Source organism: Rousettus aegyptiacus, unplaced genomic scaffold, assembly GCF_014176215.1.
Source record: "Rousettus aegyptiacus isolate mRouAeg1 unplaced genomic scaffold, mRouAeg1.p scaffold_m13_p_14, whole genome shotgun sequence".
NCBI classification, from domain to species: Eukaryota; Metazoa; Chordata; class Mammalia; order Chiroptera; family Pteropodidae; genus Rousettus; species Rousettus aegyptiacus.
The window spans coordinates 59286665-59305628 of NW_023416289.1; the positions used below are offsets into that span (position 1 = coordinate 59286665).

Below are 18964 nucleotides of genomic sequence, written 5' to 3' on the forward strand. Positions count from 1 at the left end.
AACGTAAACTATAAAGCAGACGGTCATGCCTTCACAGGTACCTTGGTTGGATGTGTCCTAAGGCAGCGGTCCCCAGCCTTTGTGGCACCAGGGACGGGGGCTCCTATGAGAGTCTAACGCCTGATGACCTGAGGCGGAGCTGAGGCGGTGATGCCAGCGCCGGGGAGCGGCTGCAGATGCAGATGATGCTTTGCTCACTCGCCCGCCGCTCACCTCCTGCTGTGCAGCCTGGTTCCTAACCGGCCACAGACTGGTACCGGTCCACAGCCCAGAGGTTGGGACCCCAGCTCTGAGGAGCCCACCACCACTCAAAACATTGTAGGATTCCTACTTGGAAAGTGCGTCATGGTGAATTAGTTTTATTATTTTACCGTCCACCTCTACCATTACATGTCACATCTACTAAGCTCGAGGAGGAGGAGGCAGATTCCAACCGTTAGTAGAGACCAGAAGAGTCAAAAGAATCTAAACTGAATCCGAAAGGAGAAATCAAAATAAGCATAGAAGACAGACGAAAAGTTTCAAAGTTAAAATAACCACTTAAAAAAACTCGAAAAACATTTCAAAATATCCAAAGCACCATTTTTGTTGAGTAGCCAAAAAACCATCAAAAACTCATGCTCTCACCAAAAAAACACAACCGAAAAAAAAGAAAAAAAATGCTTACAGACTCCATATTTTCATGCCAAGTCTCAACCTTCCAAACTGGAGTGATGTTTTATGAATCGGTTTATAAGGTCCTAAAAATAAGGAGCTATAAAGGAAATAGGATCAGGCCGTCCCCTCCCTGGGAGCTCCAAAGGCTGCTAGAAATGCAAGCTCAGCGGCACTCAGGAGGAGGCTGCGGTCCCTTCCCGGTGGCCTGTACGGAGTGAGACCCTCGAACCCCCTAGAGAACATGGCGGCTTACCCAGGCCGACTTTCTTTTCGGGTAAATTGAGTGCTCCAAGAAGGAGGAAGGGTTATCAGCCTCCTTGTCACCTGCGTAAGCCAGCCGGAGACTCCCAGGCCTTGCCCAAGGTTGTGGTAACACAAGCTTAATGACGAGGCACCGTGACACCTCTGGCCACCGTGTCTGGCCATCAAGAACATGTTCCCATGGCGGAGTTTTATATTAATCTGATTAATTTTTCCAGGAAATGTCAAGAACACATTCTGCTGCTGTCCCACTAAATTAATTTTCCCCATTTCTAAACTCTCGATGTTTGAAAATGAATCCAAACTAAATAGGACCTAATTGACGGCTTGTCAGCTAAGCCTAATAAGGCTCATTGTCTCGACGCGGTGACGAGGGTTACCAGGCACCTCACGCAAAGCAGGAAGGCCCGGCAGCGAGACCTGCCTCTTGCCTAGGTCTGCGTCCTTACCCAGGCAGAGCCGGAGGTGGCACGAAATAAACTCCACGTCGGTGTGAGATTCGGGGATGAGGAAGGGGAGGTGATTTTTTTAAGCAAAGTCAGAAATTTCTCTCTGTCCCCTTGCCTGGCTGCTCGTTGACGCTCAGTTTCCATCGAATCCTCCCAGCCCGGTTTGCTTATGGTTTCTTTCTTTGGTGTAAGCTAAATGGTCTATCAAAAGGGTGCCGTGACACTAGCCTCGGGGACGAAAATACATGCACTGGGACAGTCTACCATCCTGTCACGAGCCTTGGTGTCGCACCCCCGAGGAGGAAGGCAGCTGGTGGTCACGACGTCGCCACATGCACCCTGGGTTTCTGAGCGCTGACCCGCAGCTGACGCGCGCTGGGTTGAGTCAGGGGGAAAAATAAGAATAAAACATACTTGTCCTTGGCTTTCGCGCGAGGGCCCTGCGTGGCGGGCCTCGGCTGAGAAACGCGCTTCCGGCGGCCCACGGGCACTCGTGTTTAGTTCTCCTGAGCGCACTGGTTCTCGGCGCCAGCCCGACTTCGGAACCACATGGGGAGTTCTGAAGTTCACCAACGCCCAGGCTGCCCCGAGGCCCACTGGAGCTGCCCCCTGGGGGAGGGGCACGGGTGCGGGTGGTCATGAGGCTCCCCAGGCGATGGCCCCGGACAGCCAGCGCTGAGAACCACTGCCCTAGAGTGACACCCGCCTCTGAACCCAGTGTTTGGATCAGCTACGGAGCGCGCCCGGAGACTCAGAAAGACCGACAGCCATTTACTTGGAGATCAGATAAAGGAACAAATGACCTAAGACCGACCTGGATCGGACCAAGCGGCCAATGTCTAAAATAACACACCAGCACCAAGCGCAAACACACGGCCAATCGCGAGACTTGCTAAAAAAAAAAAGGGGGGGATTTCGTGCGCCGAACCCTAGTGTCCCGACTTTGTAAGGATGCGGGAGCAAACGGAGCAAAGCCCTGATGTCGCGTGGCACCTTCTCTCCCTGTTCCACTCGGAGCTCCCGGGGTTGCAGGCGTGGCCTTGACCCGGCCAAAGTGCCTTTCGTGCCTCCCTACCAAGTGCAGACTGGGCCAAGAGGGACAGCCATGAGACAGAAGCAGCACGAAATCGCCGAGCCCGGCCGCGGGGCTCGTTTCTAAATAACACGGTTGTCGGAAAAGAGACACATAATCGGTTTATTTCCAAGGTCACCGGAATACCAAGCCGAGACACACCGTGTTTTTACACCAAGATAAGCCGTTAAACAACTCCCTGAGGCCAGCACGGGGTCCCGTGTGCTCCAGGGAGGAAGGACACCCGCGAGCAGGTTATGTCTTCATCAGGTGACGCTGGCGGACGGACTGCCGGCGACACAGCACCAGGAAATGCTCCTAAATACCTAACAGATAATCGGCAGGTGGCCCAAACAGCGGCACAAAATATAGGCACCCTGGGCTCTCAGCCCGAGCCGCTTATTAGAGTCCCCTTCAAAAGCACCAACGCCCAAATCACACCCCACACCGATGAGGCCGGGGTTCCGGGGGCCCGGCCGGGGCACGGCATTTTTAGAGCAGCGGTTCCCACACTTGAGCATCATCAGATTGACCGGGCCGGCCTGACACTAGACCCATCCCATGGTTTCTGAGTAAGGAGATCGGGGGACAGGGTTCGTGGGGAGAACGTGTGTTCTAACAGGTTCCTAGGCGGGGTCGATGCTGCTGGCCCAGGGACCACGCTTTGAGAACCCCTGCCTCCGAGGTCCTCGGCAACTCTCGTTACTGCAGCCAGGACTGAGAGTCACCGTCGTAGAAAAGCGAGCGCCGGCCAGGGTGCCGCAGGGCGGGAATTCTCAGCCCGGCTCTGCCACCGGAGGTCACCGATGGCTTTTTGGGGCCCCACCTTGCTCCCCATCTATGAAACCGAGACATTTGCATTAATGAGAGCCTGGGTCCCTTCCAGAAACGCCTTTTGCAAAGGGCTGCTACACCATGAACTGCTGACACTCGGCCAAACGGAAAGGAAAAGGAAAAGGACTTAATGGCAGTAAAAAAATAAATAAAAAATAAAAAATAAAAAATAATAATAATAAAAAATAAATGCTTTCAAAATACAGAGAAAGGTACACTCTTGCTGCCATGACTTCAGAGCATTTGGCAGCACAGTAGAGGGTGGTGCTGGGCCGAACCATGGTGCCCAACGGGCTGTGTCGCGAGGCCGCCACGCTGGCCGCCAGACTCACCTGTGAGGACCTTGCAGAGCTGCCTGGGTAGCTGGGCCTCGACGGAGGGGCTGGGCGTCAGGGACCATTTGCGCCTGATCAGATGCTCCTGCCCGCCGAGCGAGCCCTGGGAATTGTTGACGGGCTGGATTAGCACCTGCTCCTGCCCCAGCTGGATGAGGCCGACCTGCCCGGGAAAAGGAAAATGCGCCGGGTCACCCCCGTTCACACACGCCAAGATGCCAACGGCCCAAGGGCAGCGAGGCCGCCTGGCTTCGGCCTGGTTCCCATACCTGGGCTTTTTCTTTGCAGGGTGCCCCGATTTACTGAGCCCAAGAATGAGCTTTTGTGGGACGGAACAGCCCAGCAGCCATTGAGTTGGGGAGACAGACGCAAGATGCGGGGTACAGCAATACAGGCAACTGCACCCATTTTCCAGGTTTGCTTTCGAAGAAGATATATTACTTTATCATCATTAAAAACAAACTTGATTTTTAAATCAGCCCCCAAAAATCCACCTGAGGCGGCAACCCCAAATGTGTTGGGAACGAATGACAATTATCTCCTTAGTGGAAAAATGTCTCTCTCCCTGGGAATATTTTGCATTAATTAGAGGACGGAGTCAGTCAAATTTGTAATATCACTAGTTTTGTGATTGGGGATTTAGACGTTTTTTCGGAACTTGTATCATTTAGGAGAACTTAGAAAAATATCCGATGGCTTAGATCTGTAATTCTAATTTAAAGGGCATCAATACCTTAGACTTGTGATTTCAAAATCTTCTTAGGTTTATAAGCAGTCGTAGAACATATAAAGGAACGAAAGCCTTCCCGTGTTTACAAGGCTAACTTACTGGGTCTGTAAGAAGCGCTTAAGAACTTGCAGTTTGTTTTTCAGTCAGACAACCAAAGAACTTGAAAATCAGATCAAATATGTGAAATTTCTAAACACAGTCTGAAGGGTTTAAAAGCTGTTAATCACCACGTTTGTAAATGGGGTCAAATATTACCCGAAGCCCTCTTAGGATGGATTGCAGAAACGTGCTAGATAATAAACAGGATTTCTAAACTGAATCAAAAACTTAAGACCTAGGATTTTCGCTGTCACTTTAATAGAGTAAATATTAATTCTGAAGATATATACATATGTATATACGTATATAATGCAGAGAACTATATTCCGCTCTTGGAAAGAATGCTGACAGCATTGAAACCATCTGTCCTCCTTCCCCAAGGGCCCTGCTGCCAGCTCCCCTTCTGATGACAGGTCAACGAGACGACGGTCAGGCCTGCCTTCGCCAGCAAAGATTCTGGAAGTCTCGGGCTCTCTCCCATCACTATCCTCTAAAAGCCACGACACACTGAAACTGGTTCCCCAACCGCAACGCGCATCGCAGTCACCGGGCGGTCTTGGAGGGGGCCCGGAATGAGCCCTTCTCACTGGGCCCCCACATGACGCTGACGCTGCCGGTCCTGGCACCACACTGAGCAGCGGTGCGCCCCCGCCCCCGCCACGGCCCCGGCCTCACCGGGAAGGAGGCCCTGACACCGAGCCTCTTTGAAAGTAAATCGGATCAACTAATGAGACCGCCTACCACCTCCAGTGCCCCAAACACGGGGTGAGACCGCACTCACGGCTCTAAGCAGATCGCAAGGTTTCCGGTCATCAGGACGCTGCCAAGAACCACTCAGGGCCTTTACTGCCCAAATCGAGCTGTCTCCAAGCGGCACTGCATGACCCGCAGCAAGGCCCGGCTCTCGCCCCTCTCCTCTGAAGTTAAAGCTACAATACTTTGGGGAGATGGAAGTGGAGGCAGAGGGGGACGGCTGTGGGGGGGATACACAGAGCCCCACTGGAGCTGGGTGTAAGGAAAGCCTCAGTGCAAAATACCTTGGGGACTGTGGGTGGAAACTCCCCCAGCGGAAATAAAGCTGGCGGGTAGGGTACGGTGCACAGGATGAGTCCACGTCTTGGGGGGTGCCCTGAGCCCCTGAGAAGGCACCCACCCAGCTCTAACGAGGGGTCCGACCCTCCCCGAAATGCGCGGGCTGCGGGAGGTCAAAGGCCCCCTTGGGTTGAGCACTTTCCGAGCCCGTCATTTGTTCAACCTGGTGCTTGCGTTCGCAAGCTGCAGTGTGGAAGGCCAGTTCGCAGGCGGTTCTAACGCGACACAACATAGGGGGACTCTCGCCTCGGTCCACAAGCCCTGGGCCACGGACCGGTACCACAGGAACTGGGCCACACGGCAGAAGCTGAGCAGCGAGCGAGCGAGAGCAAAGCGTCATCTGCACCTGCAGCCGCTCCCCAGCACCGGCGTCACCGCCTCAGCTCCGCCTCAGATCATCAGGCGTCAGATTCTCACAGGAGCCCTGGTCCCTGGTGCCACAAAGGTCGGGGACTGCTGCACGGATGCAGATGTACACACACGCACACGCACGCACGCCCCTGAGGAGGTTTTGCTTTCGTAGGTCTTCTTTGGAGAGACCCACATGCTGGCTTGTCACTTCGTGCCTTCAAATGCTACTCCCCTCCCCCACCAATGCTACCACCGGGAACCCCCCCAGTCAATAGCCACAAATGCTGCCCATTGCCTCTAGAGAGTGATCCTCAAAAATGTGCTCCCAGACCAGTGGTGGCAGCAGCACTAGGAACCTGCTAGGAATTATGGCCCTCAGGCCGGAGTGGGGCTTGGCGACCAGTGTGACAAAAACTCCAGGGAACTCTGATGCCAGCTCCAGGCTCGAGGGTAAATTCTAAATGCTTGAGGCTGGCACGCACGGCCACGCCTCACCCGACCCACACCTGACCATTCAGTTCATTGCCCACCCTCTCCTGTAAGAATCACCTCCCACCCCCACCCTACAGCTAACTCATGGGCCCCGTATCTCGGGAAGAATCTGGCCCCTCCCTCTGAGAACCTGAGGCCACCCCCTTCAGCTCCCCTCCCTCTCCCGCCCCCCAGCCACCCTGCGAGCTCCACGGCACCTCCCTTTCTGTGCCATTCCAGACTGCCTTCCGAGACAGGGCCTGCCTTGTGTTCCTTTCAGGCTCGTTGGGGGGCTATCGGTGTCCCACACATGGCAGGTGTGTGATAATGATCTGATCGTCTTGCCAACGGTGTTGACTGATGGGTTGATTTATAGCTGGAAAAGTCTGGGAATGACCCGCAGGGCAAGAGAAGAGACGTGTTTCCGATGCCCCACGTGCCAGCCCTCACTGAACTTCGCAGATGACTGCAGACGACCGACGCTGTGTGCGCCTTGTGTGGCTCCTCGGGTGGGGAGTTTCCATGGAGCTGAGCGGCTGGCTCTCGGCTCACAGCCCCGAATGGCTGTGCAGTCTCATTCCCTAAAGGTCAAGAGCGTGACCACGCGCCTGTGTGCGGAAGCGCGCACAGGGCAAGGGCAAGCAGTGGCTCTGTGCGGTTCCCTCCGATGCACTGGCTGCAAACACGTCTCCCGTTGGCCACATCCAGGGTCAGGCAGCTGCAGAATTTCAGAGTTCAGGAAATAAGCTGCAAGAATGCGATCGGCCGAAGGCGTCTTGAGTTCATCATCCCATCTCACACATTCTTTTTTTTTTTTAAATGTTGCCAATGAAACAAAAGTTCAAATGGGGAAATCTAGTTATGTGCCCTAGGTGATGGTCACGGGCAGCCTGACGCCCACGGGTGGTGGTGGGTGTACAAAGTCACCGTGAGGCCACCTGAACGTCCTTCCAGAGGAAGTGAAGGCCTTGGGATTCTCTGATCCGAGTTCTTCCCTTTGGTTCCTCCACACCTCCAAATCTCACGACTGTCCTTCCCCTTCTCACTGTCCTTAACCTCCACTCAACTGTTTCTTTTCACAAAGCTTTAAAAATGTGCTTTGCGTTTTGCAAATATATTTACGCTGCACGTAAGCTCTTCGGTAACAGTAATTGATGAGTCACTTAGGACTGTGTGCCTCCCCAACCCCTGTATCGACATAACGACATATGATAATGTAATCTGGTCTATTTGCTCCCTTCCAAATGGTCTCCATACCATACAGCTTTTGCCAAGACTAATTCCTGCTCTGCTGTGTGTGATCGAGTGGTGCTGCATTAAAAGCAGGGTGGATTTATAATGAATCAAAAGAGTCCGAGAGCTCTCTTCTAAAGGGAGACTTGGCCCTCTGTCACAGGAGTCACGTAACGGCATCTCCACCGCTTCCCACCTGTCGCCTGCCCACACACTGGCTGACCTCACTCTTCCCCCAGTCTTAGCTGACCACACTTCCTCCCCACTGGGACAGAGGCGAGCATTCCTGCAAAAGCTCCCACCCCACGGCGGTCCCCAACCTATGTGGCACCAGGGCTCCTATGAGAATCTAACGCCTGAGGATCTGAGGCGGAGCTGAGGCGGTGATGCTGGCGCTGGGACGGGCTGCAGACACAGATGACGCTTCGCTCGCTTACCTGCCGCTCACCTCCTGCTGTGCGGCCCGGTTCCTAACAGGCCATAGACGGGTAGCAGTCGCAGCCTGGGGGTTGGGGACCCCTGTCCAAGTGGAGTGGGGGGAAGAGCTATCATAACTATGAATGTAAGAAGCACTACAAATAACGTGCTACAGAATCGGCTGCCTGCACGGCGGCCTGGCTGACCAGCCGGAGCCGGAGTTGGCTGGGTCATCAGGCCGGCCCAGGTGACCAACCTGGACGAGAGCTGCAAGAGTCCTGTGGGCTGTGGCTGTGACTCCGAGGAAGGCATGCTCAGAGCATCCCTGAGCTCCTCTCTGATCCACCTGGGGTGGCCTGGAAAGTGGGCAGGGCTACTCAACCTTCTGCAGCCCAGAGCTCCTGATGTCCTGTCTGGCCTCAACACCTCACACGCAGCAAATCCCTGATGGGCCACAGCCTCGGCCAGGAAGGGGTGGACAGAGCCTAGTGGGCAGACTGCCCAGAGCTGGTGAGTATTCATCTATGGCAGAATGGCCCCTTCTTAGCTGACCAAATTCTCTCGTCTCTGTCCACTTCTCCTCATGGGCAGGGGTGGAAAACAGCCCCGCCAGACATTCACTTCAAAAGCAGCACAGAGACTCATTTTAGAGACCGACACTCATTCTACCCCATTGAAGGGCCATCTCCACTGCCCACTCCGGTGAAGCTTAACCTGATTCCGATTCTGCAGGCTTCTATGACCTGGTGCTAGCCACAGGAGGCGACTGGCCCAAACTTGCGTCAATTCTTTGAAGCTGGAAACACCGTCCTCACACGCGCCAGCATCACTGCCTTGAAATTATAGTTACAGATACTCTTCTGAAACCCTTCGTTAAGTCTAAGGGCTCGCTACAGAAGCACAGACAGACAGCCATCAACACTTGAGCCTGTGGTCTTTATAGATCCAAAAAGTGCAGCTTTCCAAAATGAGACACAGAGCGGGGAACAGCGCAGGCCCACGCCCCTGGCCCCTGGCAAACGGGGGAGCGGGGCAAACCGCAGGCCGAGATTTACACTTCGTCCCTAAACAATTAAGTAATGAGCTATTCTAATCGTGCACCTCCTTTAAACAGATTCCAGCCGTCCCGGGAGACAGCACGGAGTCTCTGCATCAGAGAACAGAGCCCGTGTCCCCGGCGTCTGTGCCCGACGCTCTCCGCGAGCACTCGGTGTGGCAGGATCTAACTGGTACTCAACATCGGCATGAACTCTGTGGAACGCGGCCTCATCCATCTGTTTGTTTACTGTATGTTTGCTGAAAGGGCAGTGTCGAGTAGGCGTGACAGAGACCATATGGCCCGCCAAGCCTAAAATATTTATTTGGCCCTTTGCAAGGTTTGCCACTCCTGCTCTATTTGATTCTGCGTGCCGCCATCCGTGGCCACCAAAAACGATCTGCTTGGCATTGCTCTTCTCCCGCGGCTGGTAGCCGACCTGTCCTGACACATACACACATACGCATGCACGCACACGCACACGCACCCCCCACATCCCCATCTCGCTGTGCTTCCACCATGGTCAAGAGCGAGGAACTCGTCACCTGAACTATCTCAAGCACATCTGAGGACAGAGTGAAAGCAGGCGGAGTGCAACATAAGCTCGGTTAGGCCGAGTTCCCGTTCTTCCTCCTCTCTCTGAGTCCTGGGACCACTGTGCGTAACCAAGAGCTCCACTCCAAGCCACCACGCTGTCCCTTCCTTCCTGCCTCCGGCCCTCCCGCTACGGAGCGTACTGAGCAGGGAGAGTCCAACGTCCAGCTCACGTGCAAGGGACAAACAAGGCACACCGAACAGGAGTGTCTGCTCCAGCAGGAATTTAGAGCCTCTAGTCTCAGAGGTCCGCCAGCCTCTTGGCCAGGTTCCTTTATCTAAAGCACAGCGCCCTCACATGGTGCCGACAGGAAGGACAGTCCCGCAGGCCCGGAGGACTGAAATGAACCCTCCCTGCTCGGATGCCATCTGTGAGAGGGCCCAGCACGCACTGTGGGGATTTAAATCAATGTTATCCAGATTTCCACCCCCGGCTCCTTCACAGATAGCTGCTCGCTGGAAACTTTACACCGAGAAATATAAACTCTGACCTCTACAGAAATTTACTAAACCGCAGCAAATGGGATTCAGATGTTTCCATGTACAGTACAGTGATGTGACCTAGACTTTAAACGCTTTGGCAAAAACAGCAAAAATGATGTGGGCCTTCCAGTCCCTCCCAGAACATGATACAGCCTTGACCCGGGTCCTACAGCGAGCCAAGCCGTCCTCACTCCGACTCGAGCCTCCGTGCCCACACTGTCTGCCCGCTCCTTCTACCAGACCCCCGCCAGATCCCCGCCACGGGCCACTCTCCTTGTTTGACCGAAGCAGCTGATTTCTCCCGATGGGGCAGAAGCAGATCACGTTCCGATCAGGACTCAGAACGGTCCTGAAAGGGAGGCACTGGCGAAGGCCGATCCTAGGACATCACTACGCTGCCGAGGCGAGCGGGAGTCCACACAAACGCCGGACCCCCAGGCTCGGACTTCGCCGCAGGTTTCAGGCGACTCGTTGCTGAGTATGTGGGTAAGGGACAGGGGGTGCTGGATGGTGGTGCCTGACGAGGTGGAAGTGGGGGAAGGGCAGACGCAAAAGACTATCAGGAACTGCTCCCCCATCAGCGGGTCATGGCAGAAGATAAACCGTTCTTCCTGTGCGCCTCCACCAGGCTCTGCTGGCGACAGCCCACCTGCCGGGCACGTGCTGCCTCCAAGGGCCCAGAGCACCTGGCTGGGCACCAGTGTAGCCGAGTGACTGCTGTGAGCACAGAGAGGGCAGAGCTGCAGCAGGAGCTTCCCCTGCCCCCACAGCACCTGTCCCCGGGGCCTCAAATGCAGGTGGGCAGGGTCCTGAGGGCAGAGCAAGAGCTACTGCCACACAGCAAGGGAGCTTCTGGGGACAGGGAGACTTTGTCGCCAAGGTAGTAAGCAAGCACCCCTCAGGCCTACCTCGGGGTGGGTACCAGAGAAATGTCTGAGGACGGGGACATGGACAACCCTCCCGCTGGTCCTCACGGTTCAATTAGAGGGGGTTGGTGGCCTGAGCGGGGACCCCTCCAAAATTCCTTTTCGAGGTACGAAAGGCTCTAAAGGACAGAAGGGATGTAAATGCCCACCTCCTCATCCCCGCACCGAGGACACGAGGTATACGCATACAGGTGTTGCCCGTGACACGCACCTGTGCACATGCTAACAGCGCACACCTGAGCGACGTGCGCCGCTCAGTCCAGGGGCCTGACAGGCTCCGTGACCGCCACAGCGGCGGCATATCGCCCTCGGGTGGGCGGCGGGGCACCCCTGGAAGCTGAAGTGCCCGCCCAGCGCCCGCACCGCCATCCCGGCCCTCCCCCCGCCCCGGGGGCCGCCCCCCTGCGCCCCGACAGACCGACAGGCAGAGCGGGAGGGGACGGACGCGGGTAGTACCAGGCCGCCGGCGGCGCCGCAGGCGCTGATGGAGACCAGGGAGCCGGGGTGGCCGAGCACGCGGCCCGAGTAGAAGCACAGCTCGGAGGGGCGTCCGCGGCGCCCGCCGGCGCCCGCCTCCTCCACCTCGAAGCCGCGGGACAGGAAGCGCAGGTCGCGGCGCAGCTGCAGGTACAGGTCGCGCCCGAAGGCCGGCAGGTGCAGCAGCAGGGCGCGCTCGCCCGGCCGCGGGCGCGGGGCGGCGGGGGGCGCGCGGGGCCGCCGGCGCCGGCGGGGCGCGGGGGCGCCGGGCAGCGGCGGCAGGTGCACGTCGTCGGGGCGCACGCGCCGCGGCAGCACCACTTCCACGTCGGCCGCCGCGTCGCCGCCGACAGCTGAGGGGAGAGAGGAGACGCGTCAGCGCGCGCGGCGCGGCCCGCCCGGCCGCCCTCCCGCCCGGACGACGCGGCCCTCGCGCCGCCCCGCAGCGCCCCCCGCCCGGGCCCGGCCGCGGCCGCCCCGCCCGGGCCCCGGCCCCGGCCCGCGGCCTGCGCCGCGCCGGCCCCGGGCGCTGTCAGCCGTCCGCCCCCGGCCGCGGCCGCGCAGGCGGGCGGGCGGGCGCCGCCAGGGCGCCGCCGGCGCGCGCGGGGAAGGGGGCCGCGAGGGGCCCCCGTGAGGAGCGACGGCGCGAGCGGGCGCGCTACCTGCGCCCGGGTCCAGTCCCCACACCAGCAGCAGCAGCAGCGCGGGCAGGACGAGGGGAGGCAGCAGGGCGCCGTCACACATGGTACCGGGGAGGAGCAGCCCCCCGGACGGTCGCGGCGGAGCGGGAGCGCGCGAGGCGGCGGCGCCAGCCGGAGTGAAGCCCGCCTGCCTCTGGAAAAAGTAATTAGCGCTGCGGACAAACCCAACGTGGTCCGCCCCGAGCCCCGCCTCCCGCTCGAAGGGCGGCGGGCGATTGGACGCTGGCTTTCCGCTGCCCCGCCTCCCCCCTCCCTATTGGCCAGGACGGGTCGAAACCAGGGTGCGTAGTTAGGTTGTAAGCACTTTCTTACACGTGGTTTCTGGGTAGTGGCGGGTTCGGGACGCCAGGTGGCGCGCGATCCCGGAGGACCCGTGAGGACACCGTGGGATGTGGCTGGCGGGAGGATCGATCCAGAGTTTGCCCTCATTTTCGAAATCCATTCTGACTCTGCCGCCCAGCTTCCCAAGAAGACAGGCCGGAAACCGTCCCGGCCAACCGGTTTCATGCACAGAAAGCATATTCTCTCTGCATCTCTGCAGTTTTGGTCGTCTCTGGCTGGGCCCTGCCTTGCACACCTGACTTGGCACCTGACGGCTACATCCAATGTAGCAGCGTTATCCGAATTCTTCACACCTCCTGTCATCTTTATCCTCAGGGAAGCCAGTGAAACAGGTGTGGTCACAGCCTCTTACAGCTTGAGAAACTGAGGGAGCGAGCTCAAGGGGCTTTGCTAAGTTGCCCACGGAGTTACTGTCAGAGCGAGAGCTAGAATCCGTGGTCCTGGCTTCTAGCCCCGTTCCGCTCACTGCTAACAGCACGAGCCCTCCAAGGCTGGGGCAGGTGGGAATACTAGCCCGGTTTTACTGGTTAGAAGACTGGGGTACAAAACGGCAAAGCTTGCACTCGAACTCAAGTCTTCCCACAACAGAATGAGTTCATTCTTTTGTAGTCATCAGACTGCAAACGAGATCTGCAAGAAAAGTGATTCCTTTAGCTTCCTGAGGAGCATCTTGTCAAAAAAAAAAAAAAAAGTTAATCGAAGCGTAATTATTGTCAGGTCTCTCCTCGCCTTCCCTGTCCTGCTTATTTTCTGTTTCCTCGAGGCAGAGAGGTTACAGCACTCCTAAGGGACTCTGCGTGGGCCTCTCGAAATCTAAAATTCATCACGCGATTCCACGTGATCGGAAGGAATCCAGACGTGAACACCGTGCGGCTTCCCCCGATTCTCAGCACAGCTCACCACTGCGGATTCGCTGCTCTGTATGTGCCCCAGCGTGTGGCGGCTGGTGGAGTCCTTTTCTGCCTTCCACAGGGGCTGCCCACTGGCAGGCACCTGCAGCTCCTGGATGCCCCAGCGCAGATCCTCCTGCTCATGGCCAGGCTCAGGGCTGTTTGCCTCCCTCTTGACAGCGGCCTCAGCCAACTGAAGGCTCAGGTGCACCTTCTGGTGGCACAAGAAATCATGGTGAGCTTTGGGTACGACTTTGTTGACAAAAAGATTCATCTCAAAGGTCCGCTACTGAGAGCCAGGGAGTAGCGGCCACACTGACCTCAAGAATTACTTGCACCATTGGAGTCGGCCTGAAGTAGTCATTTTCAAACTATCAAATGCATTTCATCCTCTACGCTGCCCACAGGTGGGAGTGTGTACATTGGCACAGCCATTTCTGGAGGACGATTTGGCAAACTAGTCAAGTTTAAAATGCACACACCCTACAACTCTGCAGTCCCCCCTCTGGTTAACTACCACAGGGGACATTTCCACAGGCGCAAGAACGTCGCACTATAAAGAACGTCACACTATAAAGAACGTCACACTGTAAAGAATGCCTGTTATTAGATAAAAGGCTAACAGACCACCAGGCATCAATTAAAAGAAATGTAACAATCTCATACTTAACACTGAGGGACCTCCAAGATCCGTTGTCCATTTCGTAAAAATCAAGTTGTAAAATAATGCGTCTAAAATAATATTTGTGTAAACACACAATATCAAATCAATTATGTGCTAAAATGATAAAGAAAAGTCTGAAAGGATACACACCAAACTTTTTTAAGGTTTAGTGTTCTTTTTATATTAAATCACGAAAGGATGCTTTATCGGGGTCCAGCTGGGAAAAATGATACCATTCTAAGTATTTCAAGCAGAGGGAAGTTAACACAGAATGTTGCACAAAGGTTGGAAAGCGTCAAAAGGGTAAGTTCAGTCGTTATATCCGGATGCTGCCACTGGGGTACAGGGGCTTGTACCTGCTGCTACAGTACTGAAGCCACTGTCACAGTCAGTTCTGGATCTACCGGATGTGCGACCTGGACCAGGGCCACATGTCCATGGTCACACCTGCAGCTTCAATGCCTGAAATGTTGGACCTGTATTTCTGTCCTTTGCCATCTGACCTCCTGCCGTGGCTTTTTTTTTTTTTTTTTTTTTTTGGCAGAACCTAACAGGAAACATAAGAAAAGGTGATGGAGTCATAGTGTGCGGAATGCAGACTTTCAGTCTCAACCATTAAAACGTGGAAGTGGGCAGGTGGGGTGAGAGACAGACCCCCCCCCCCCAAGTAAAGGTCTTAATCTGGCCGAGATGAGCCCAAATTCTCTTTGCACGTCATCGTTGTGTTCATCGGTCACCATTAAAAGTTTAACCCCCCCCCTTCCAAAATGATGTATTGATTCAATGCAATGTCTACTGAAATTCCGTGGGTATTTTTCACAGAAATAGAGAAAACCTAACATTTGGAAGATAGCCAAAGCTATCTTGAGCAAGATGAATAAAGATGGAGGCATCTCAATCCTGATTTCAAACTATATTCCAAAGCTATCATGATCAAAACGGCAGGGTACGGGTGTGAAACAAACACATAGACTGATCGAACAGAATCTAGAGCCCACAAATAAACCAATGCATATACGTGGCCAACTCCTATTTGACCAGGGAGCCAAGAATATTCAGGAGTAGTCTCTTCAATAAATGGTGGGGAGAAAACCAGATAACCACATGCAAAACAATAAAATCAAATCCCTATTGTACGCTTCTCACACACACATATACTTCAAACTTGAAATGGATTAAAGAATTAAATGTAAACCCCCAAACTGTAAAATTCGTAGAAGAAAATATAAGGAAAAAGCTCCTTGATACTGGTCTTGGTGATGGTTTTTTGAATATTCACCAGGCTCTTGAGACTACACAACCAACTCTCTTCCTCGGCCCCCAATGGGATGTCGCGTCCCCTCCAGCAGGGGGCGCGCGGCGTCACTTTGTCCCTGGAACCCCGCTGGCCCGAAACGCACAAGCACCCACCGACTTGCTCTCTGCCCCAGAGGCCTGTTTTTTCCTGATTGATATTTCACCCTTTCCCTGGATCCTGGCCCAAAATTGAGCTACTTGGCCGGCACTCTAATCTTCTGAGTGAATCTCGCCCGCGTCTCCCTGTGAGGTCTGCATGCTCCCCTGCACCCCGACAGGGTCCCTTCCACCCTAAGTGGGCGCCCCAGCCGCGTGAGGCCATTCATGCCTGGCCCTGGCAAGCCTGCTGCCCTCCATCCTCGCTCACCCCATTAGCCCCTTGTGGTGATTTCACAGAACAGGTCTACGTGACCACTCCTTAAAATAACTGACTTTTTAGCCTAGCTATTGCTTGTTCAGTCGGGGTTTCTGCTGAGCTATTAACCCTTGATTCCAGGGTTCTCTAGCGTCTTGACAGCCCCTGGCCCCAAGCGAGCCTCTGAGGTCTCAGCCTGCTTGGAGCTGAGTGTTTGTGACCTTCCAATGTCTCTATTATTTAAAAAGACAGCTCCATCTTCCTGTCCTGTCTGGAGCAGGCCAGAGGCACCTTCTGACAAGGAATCAGCCCTGGCAGCTCCCATATTTCTGAATTAGCAGGATGAGGGCTTGAGTGTCAGGCACAAACTCAGACCTTCACGCCAACCAACTTCTCTCTCCTGGGGATGACTGAGAAAAGCAACACATTTTCTGTCATTTCGCAACACGCTGTTCCCTTCTTCAATGTATTTCTCGGCACCGCCCCTCAGGGTTCTAGGGCCTCCTTTCTCTCCAGGTTCTTCCTTTGCTCCAGGAAAGCAGCTGGGCTGATAAACTAGCCTACAAGTCAATGCACGTACAGCCTGAAAAACAGAAGAGACCCAAATTCATATTCGATTTTAGTAAATGCAAACCGTAGTGACTCAGATTGGCAGAGAGTACTGATGGAGTATGCAATGCGCGGTGTTGGAGATAAAGTTAGACAACGCTTCCGTTAGATTCTGTGATGGCTTTAAAACACGCCCGCCGATTACCACCCTCCCTCCTGACTGCAGGTGGGACACAATTTCCCCGATGAGAAAGTGTGCTGAAATTACTGACTCGCTTCTAACAAAGGCGCGTATCAACACGGACGCTTCGTGATTGTGCAGTTAGGACATAGATAGAATGGAGGTTCCCTCCCTCTCTCCCTCCCTCCCCTCCACCCCATCGCTTACTTTGGTGGAAGTCAACGTTCATGTCACAGGGGCACTTAAGCGGCCCTGTGGAGGAAGCCTCTGTGTGGAAAGTCCCTCAGGAAAAGGGAACCAATGTTCCAGAACCAACCGTCCAGCCATGCGAGCCAGACACTTCAGAAGCAGATCGTCCAAGTTCTGTCAAGACTTCAGATGGCTTAACACCCCACCTTCGAGTCCACCCTAAACAGAGCTAAGCCATCCCCACAACGTCCTGGCTGAATCCACGATTCACAAAAACCAAGAAGATATAAATTATAATTAGGTTTTTTTTTTTTAAGCCCCTAGGTTTGGGGATAATTGTTATACAGCAATAGCTAAGGAATATAGACTCATAACACACACTAAAATTAATTCCAAGACAGATTCGAGATTTATATGAACGCGTTCGTTTGATGGCATGCAGGTGGTGGCCATGAGGAGCTCAGTACACTCAGAACCAACCTTCTTCCAAAAGAGCGGCAAGGCGGCTGGTGGGTCCCTGTTCAGGGCACTTCTGCCCAGCTTTGTCCCAGGCCCCGGGACGAGACTACCGGATGGCATTTGGCACCATAAGAATAAAACTGGGAGTCCCAGTACCCAGAAGCTAAGCAGAAACAAACACTAAGGGAAAAAAACCCAAACTGTTACACGAGAAGGAAACATAATTATAATATGTGCTGCTCTCTGCAGAGAACAATGTTTACATAGTCATCATGATGGAAACACTGCGAGATGATTTCCAACTGTTCTAATCTAAGTTATCTCCCCATTCGAACTTGAACTTGAACTTGATGTTAGCAATTCAGACAATCCTTGGAAAGAAAAAAAGGGCCTAAGAGAATCCTGTGCATTATGGGAACTAGGTTATGTTTATTGAATAGATGAATAAATAAAACAATTGGATAAAATTAGAGATGTCTGAAGACTCAAAGTCTTGGTAGGTGGTCAGAGATAATGAAGCATGAAACCCATGCCATTCTTCGGATTCATTTATTGTCATTCTTCTCTGGGATAATCTTAATTCACCGGGCTCATACTAGTTTTGTTTTTTTTTTTTTTAATTTATTATTTTTTTATGGCGACATTGGTTCACGAAACCCAATAAGTTTCAGGTGTACATTTCACCAGTAAGGCATACAAATATTACACTGTGTGTTCACCTCTCATAGTTAGATTTCTTTCTGTCATCACATATTTGACCCCTTTTACCTCGTCTACCTCCCCGCTCCTCCCTCCCTCTATCCTCTGGAAACCACTAGCCTATAGTCCGTGTCCATGAGTCTCTGTTTGTCCTGTTTGTTTGTTGCTTTGAGGTTTATAGCCCACATCTAAGTGATGTCATGTGATTTTCAACTTTCACTGTCTGGCTTATTTCGCTTAGCATGATTATCTCGAGGTCCATCCATGCTGTCGCAAATGGCAGTATTTCATCTCTTCTTGTGGCTGAGTCATAGTCCGTTGTATATATGAATCACAGCTTCTTTAGCCAATTGTCTATTGTAGGACACTTTGGTTACTTCCATGTTCTGGCCACTGTGAATAATGCTGCTATGAGCATCGGTGTCATATTAGTTTGATTTTTGTTAAAAAATTTAAAAAAAGGACCACAGGTCAACAAGTTCCCCCTGCTGGTTAGGAAGGGGAAGGATAAGAAGCCCTCACCATTTGCTCAACAAATATTTGCCAAATCACCAATAGTTTAAGGATTTCTCCCCTTTCTTATACGTCACCCAGAACTTTCTTCCAAGATTAAACTTTGAAATACGAAGTGGGGCAGAGAAACTATAATCGGATCTGAAAATAACCAGATTATATTTGTCAAAAACCTTTTGTTGGTAGGATCAGAAATTCGATGAACTCAAGTGAGCCCTAAAGGGATGTTTGTTACAAGGGAATGAGATAATATTCTAAAACCCGGTCATTACAAGTCACAATACCGACAAACCGACAAATTACAAAGGGGGTGAGCATGCCTACCCGATTGATTGCCACGATCCCTTCATGATAAAACGTTATCAAATGGTACATTTGAAATGTGTGCAGCTTGTCACATGTCGTATGTCGACTATATCTCTATCTCTACGTTTCAAAAGCGATGTTTAATTTAACATGCAAATAATGGGATAAAATTTTGACAATGTTTCCAGGTAATGAAACACTGTATTTCTGAAGACAGAAAATGGAGTCGAAAGACGCCCTTTAAGCATGTAGCGTGGACTCCTCTAGCGGGGAGTGGATAATAGAAGAGAGGTTGAAGCGGGG

The 18964-nt window shown here is 53.5% G+C and overlaps 1 protein-coding gene across 1 annotated transcript in view; it reads right to left on the minus strand.

Annotated features, from left to right (window-relative positions):
- The window catches only part of ADAMTS17 (ADAM metallopeptidase with thrombospondin type 1 motif 17), a 194812-nt gene extending 182484 nt beyond the window's left edge, over positions 1-12328 (minus strand). Inside the window, exons 1-3 of the mRNA XM_036232032.1 lie at positions 12180-12328; positions 11497-11870; positions 3606-3771 (exon numbers count right to left, since the gene is read on the minus strand). Coding sequence (XP_036087925.1) covers positions 3606-3771; positions 11497-11870; positions 12180-12261 — 622 coding nt within the window. The 5' untranslated portion in view covers positions 12262-12328. The remainder of the gene's footprint in view (positions 1-3605; positions 3772-11496; positions 11871-12179) is intronic.
- Positions 12329-18964: the final 6636 nt, after the last annotated feature.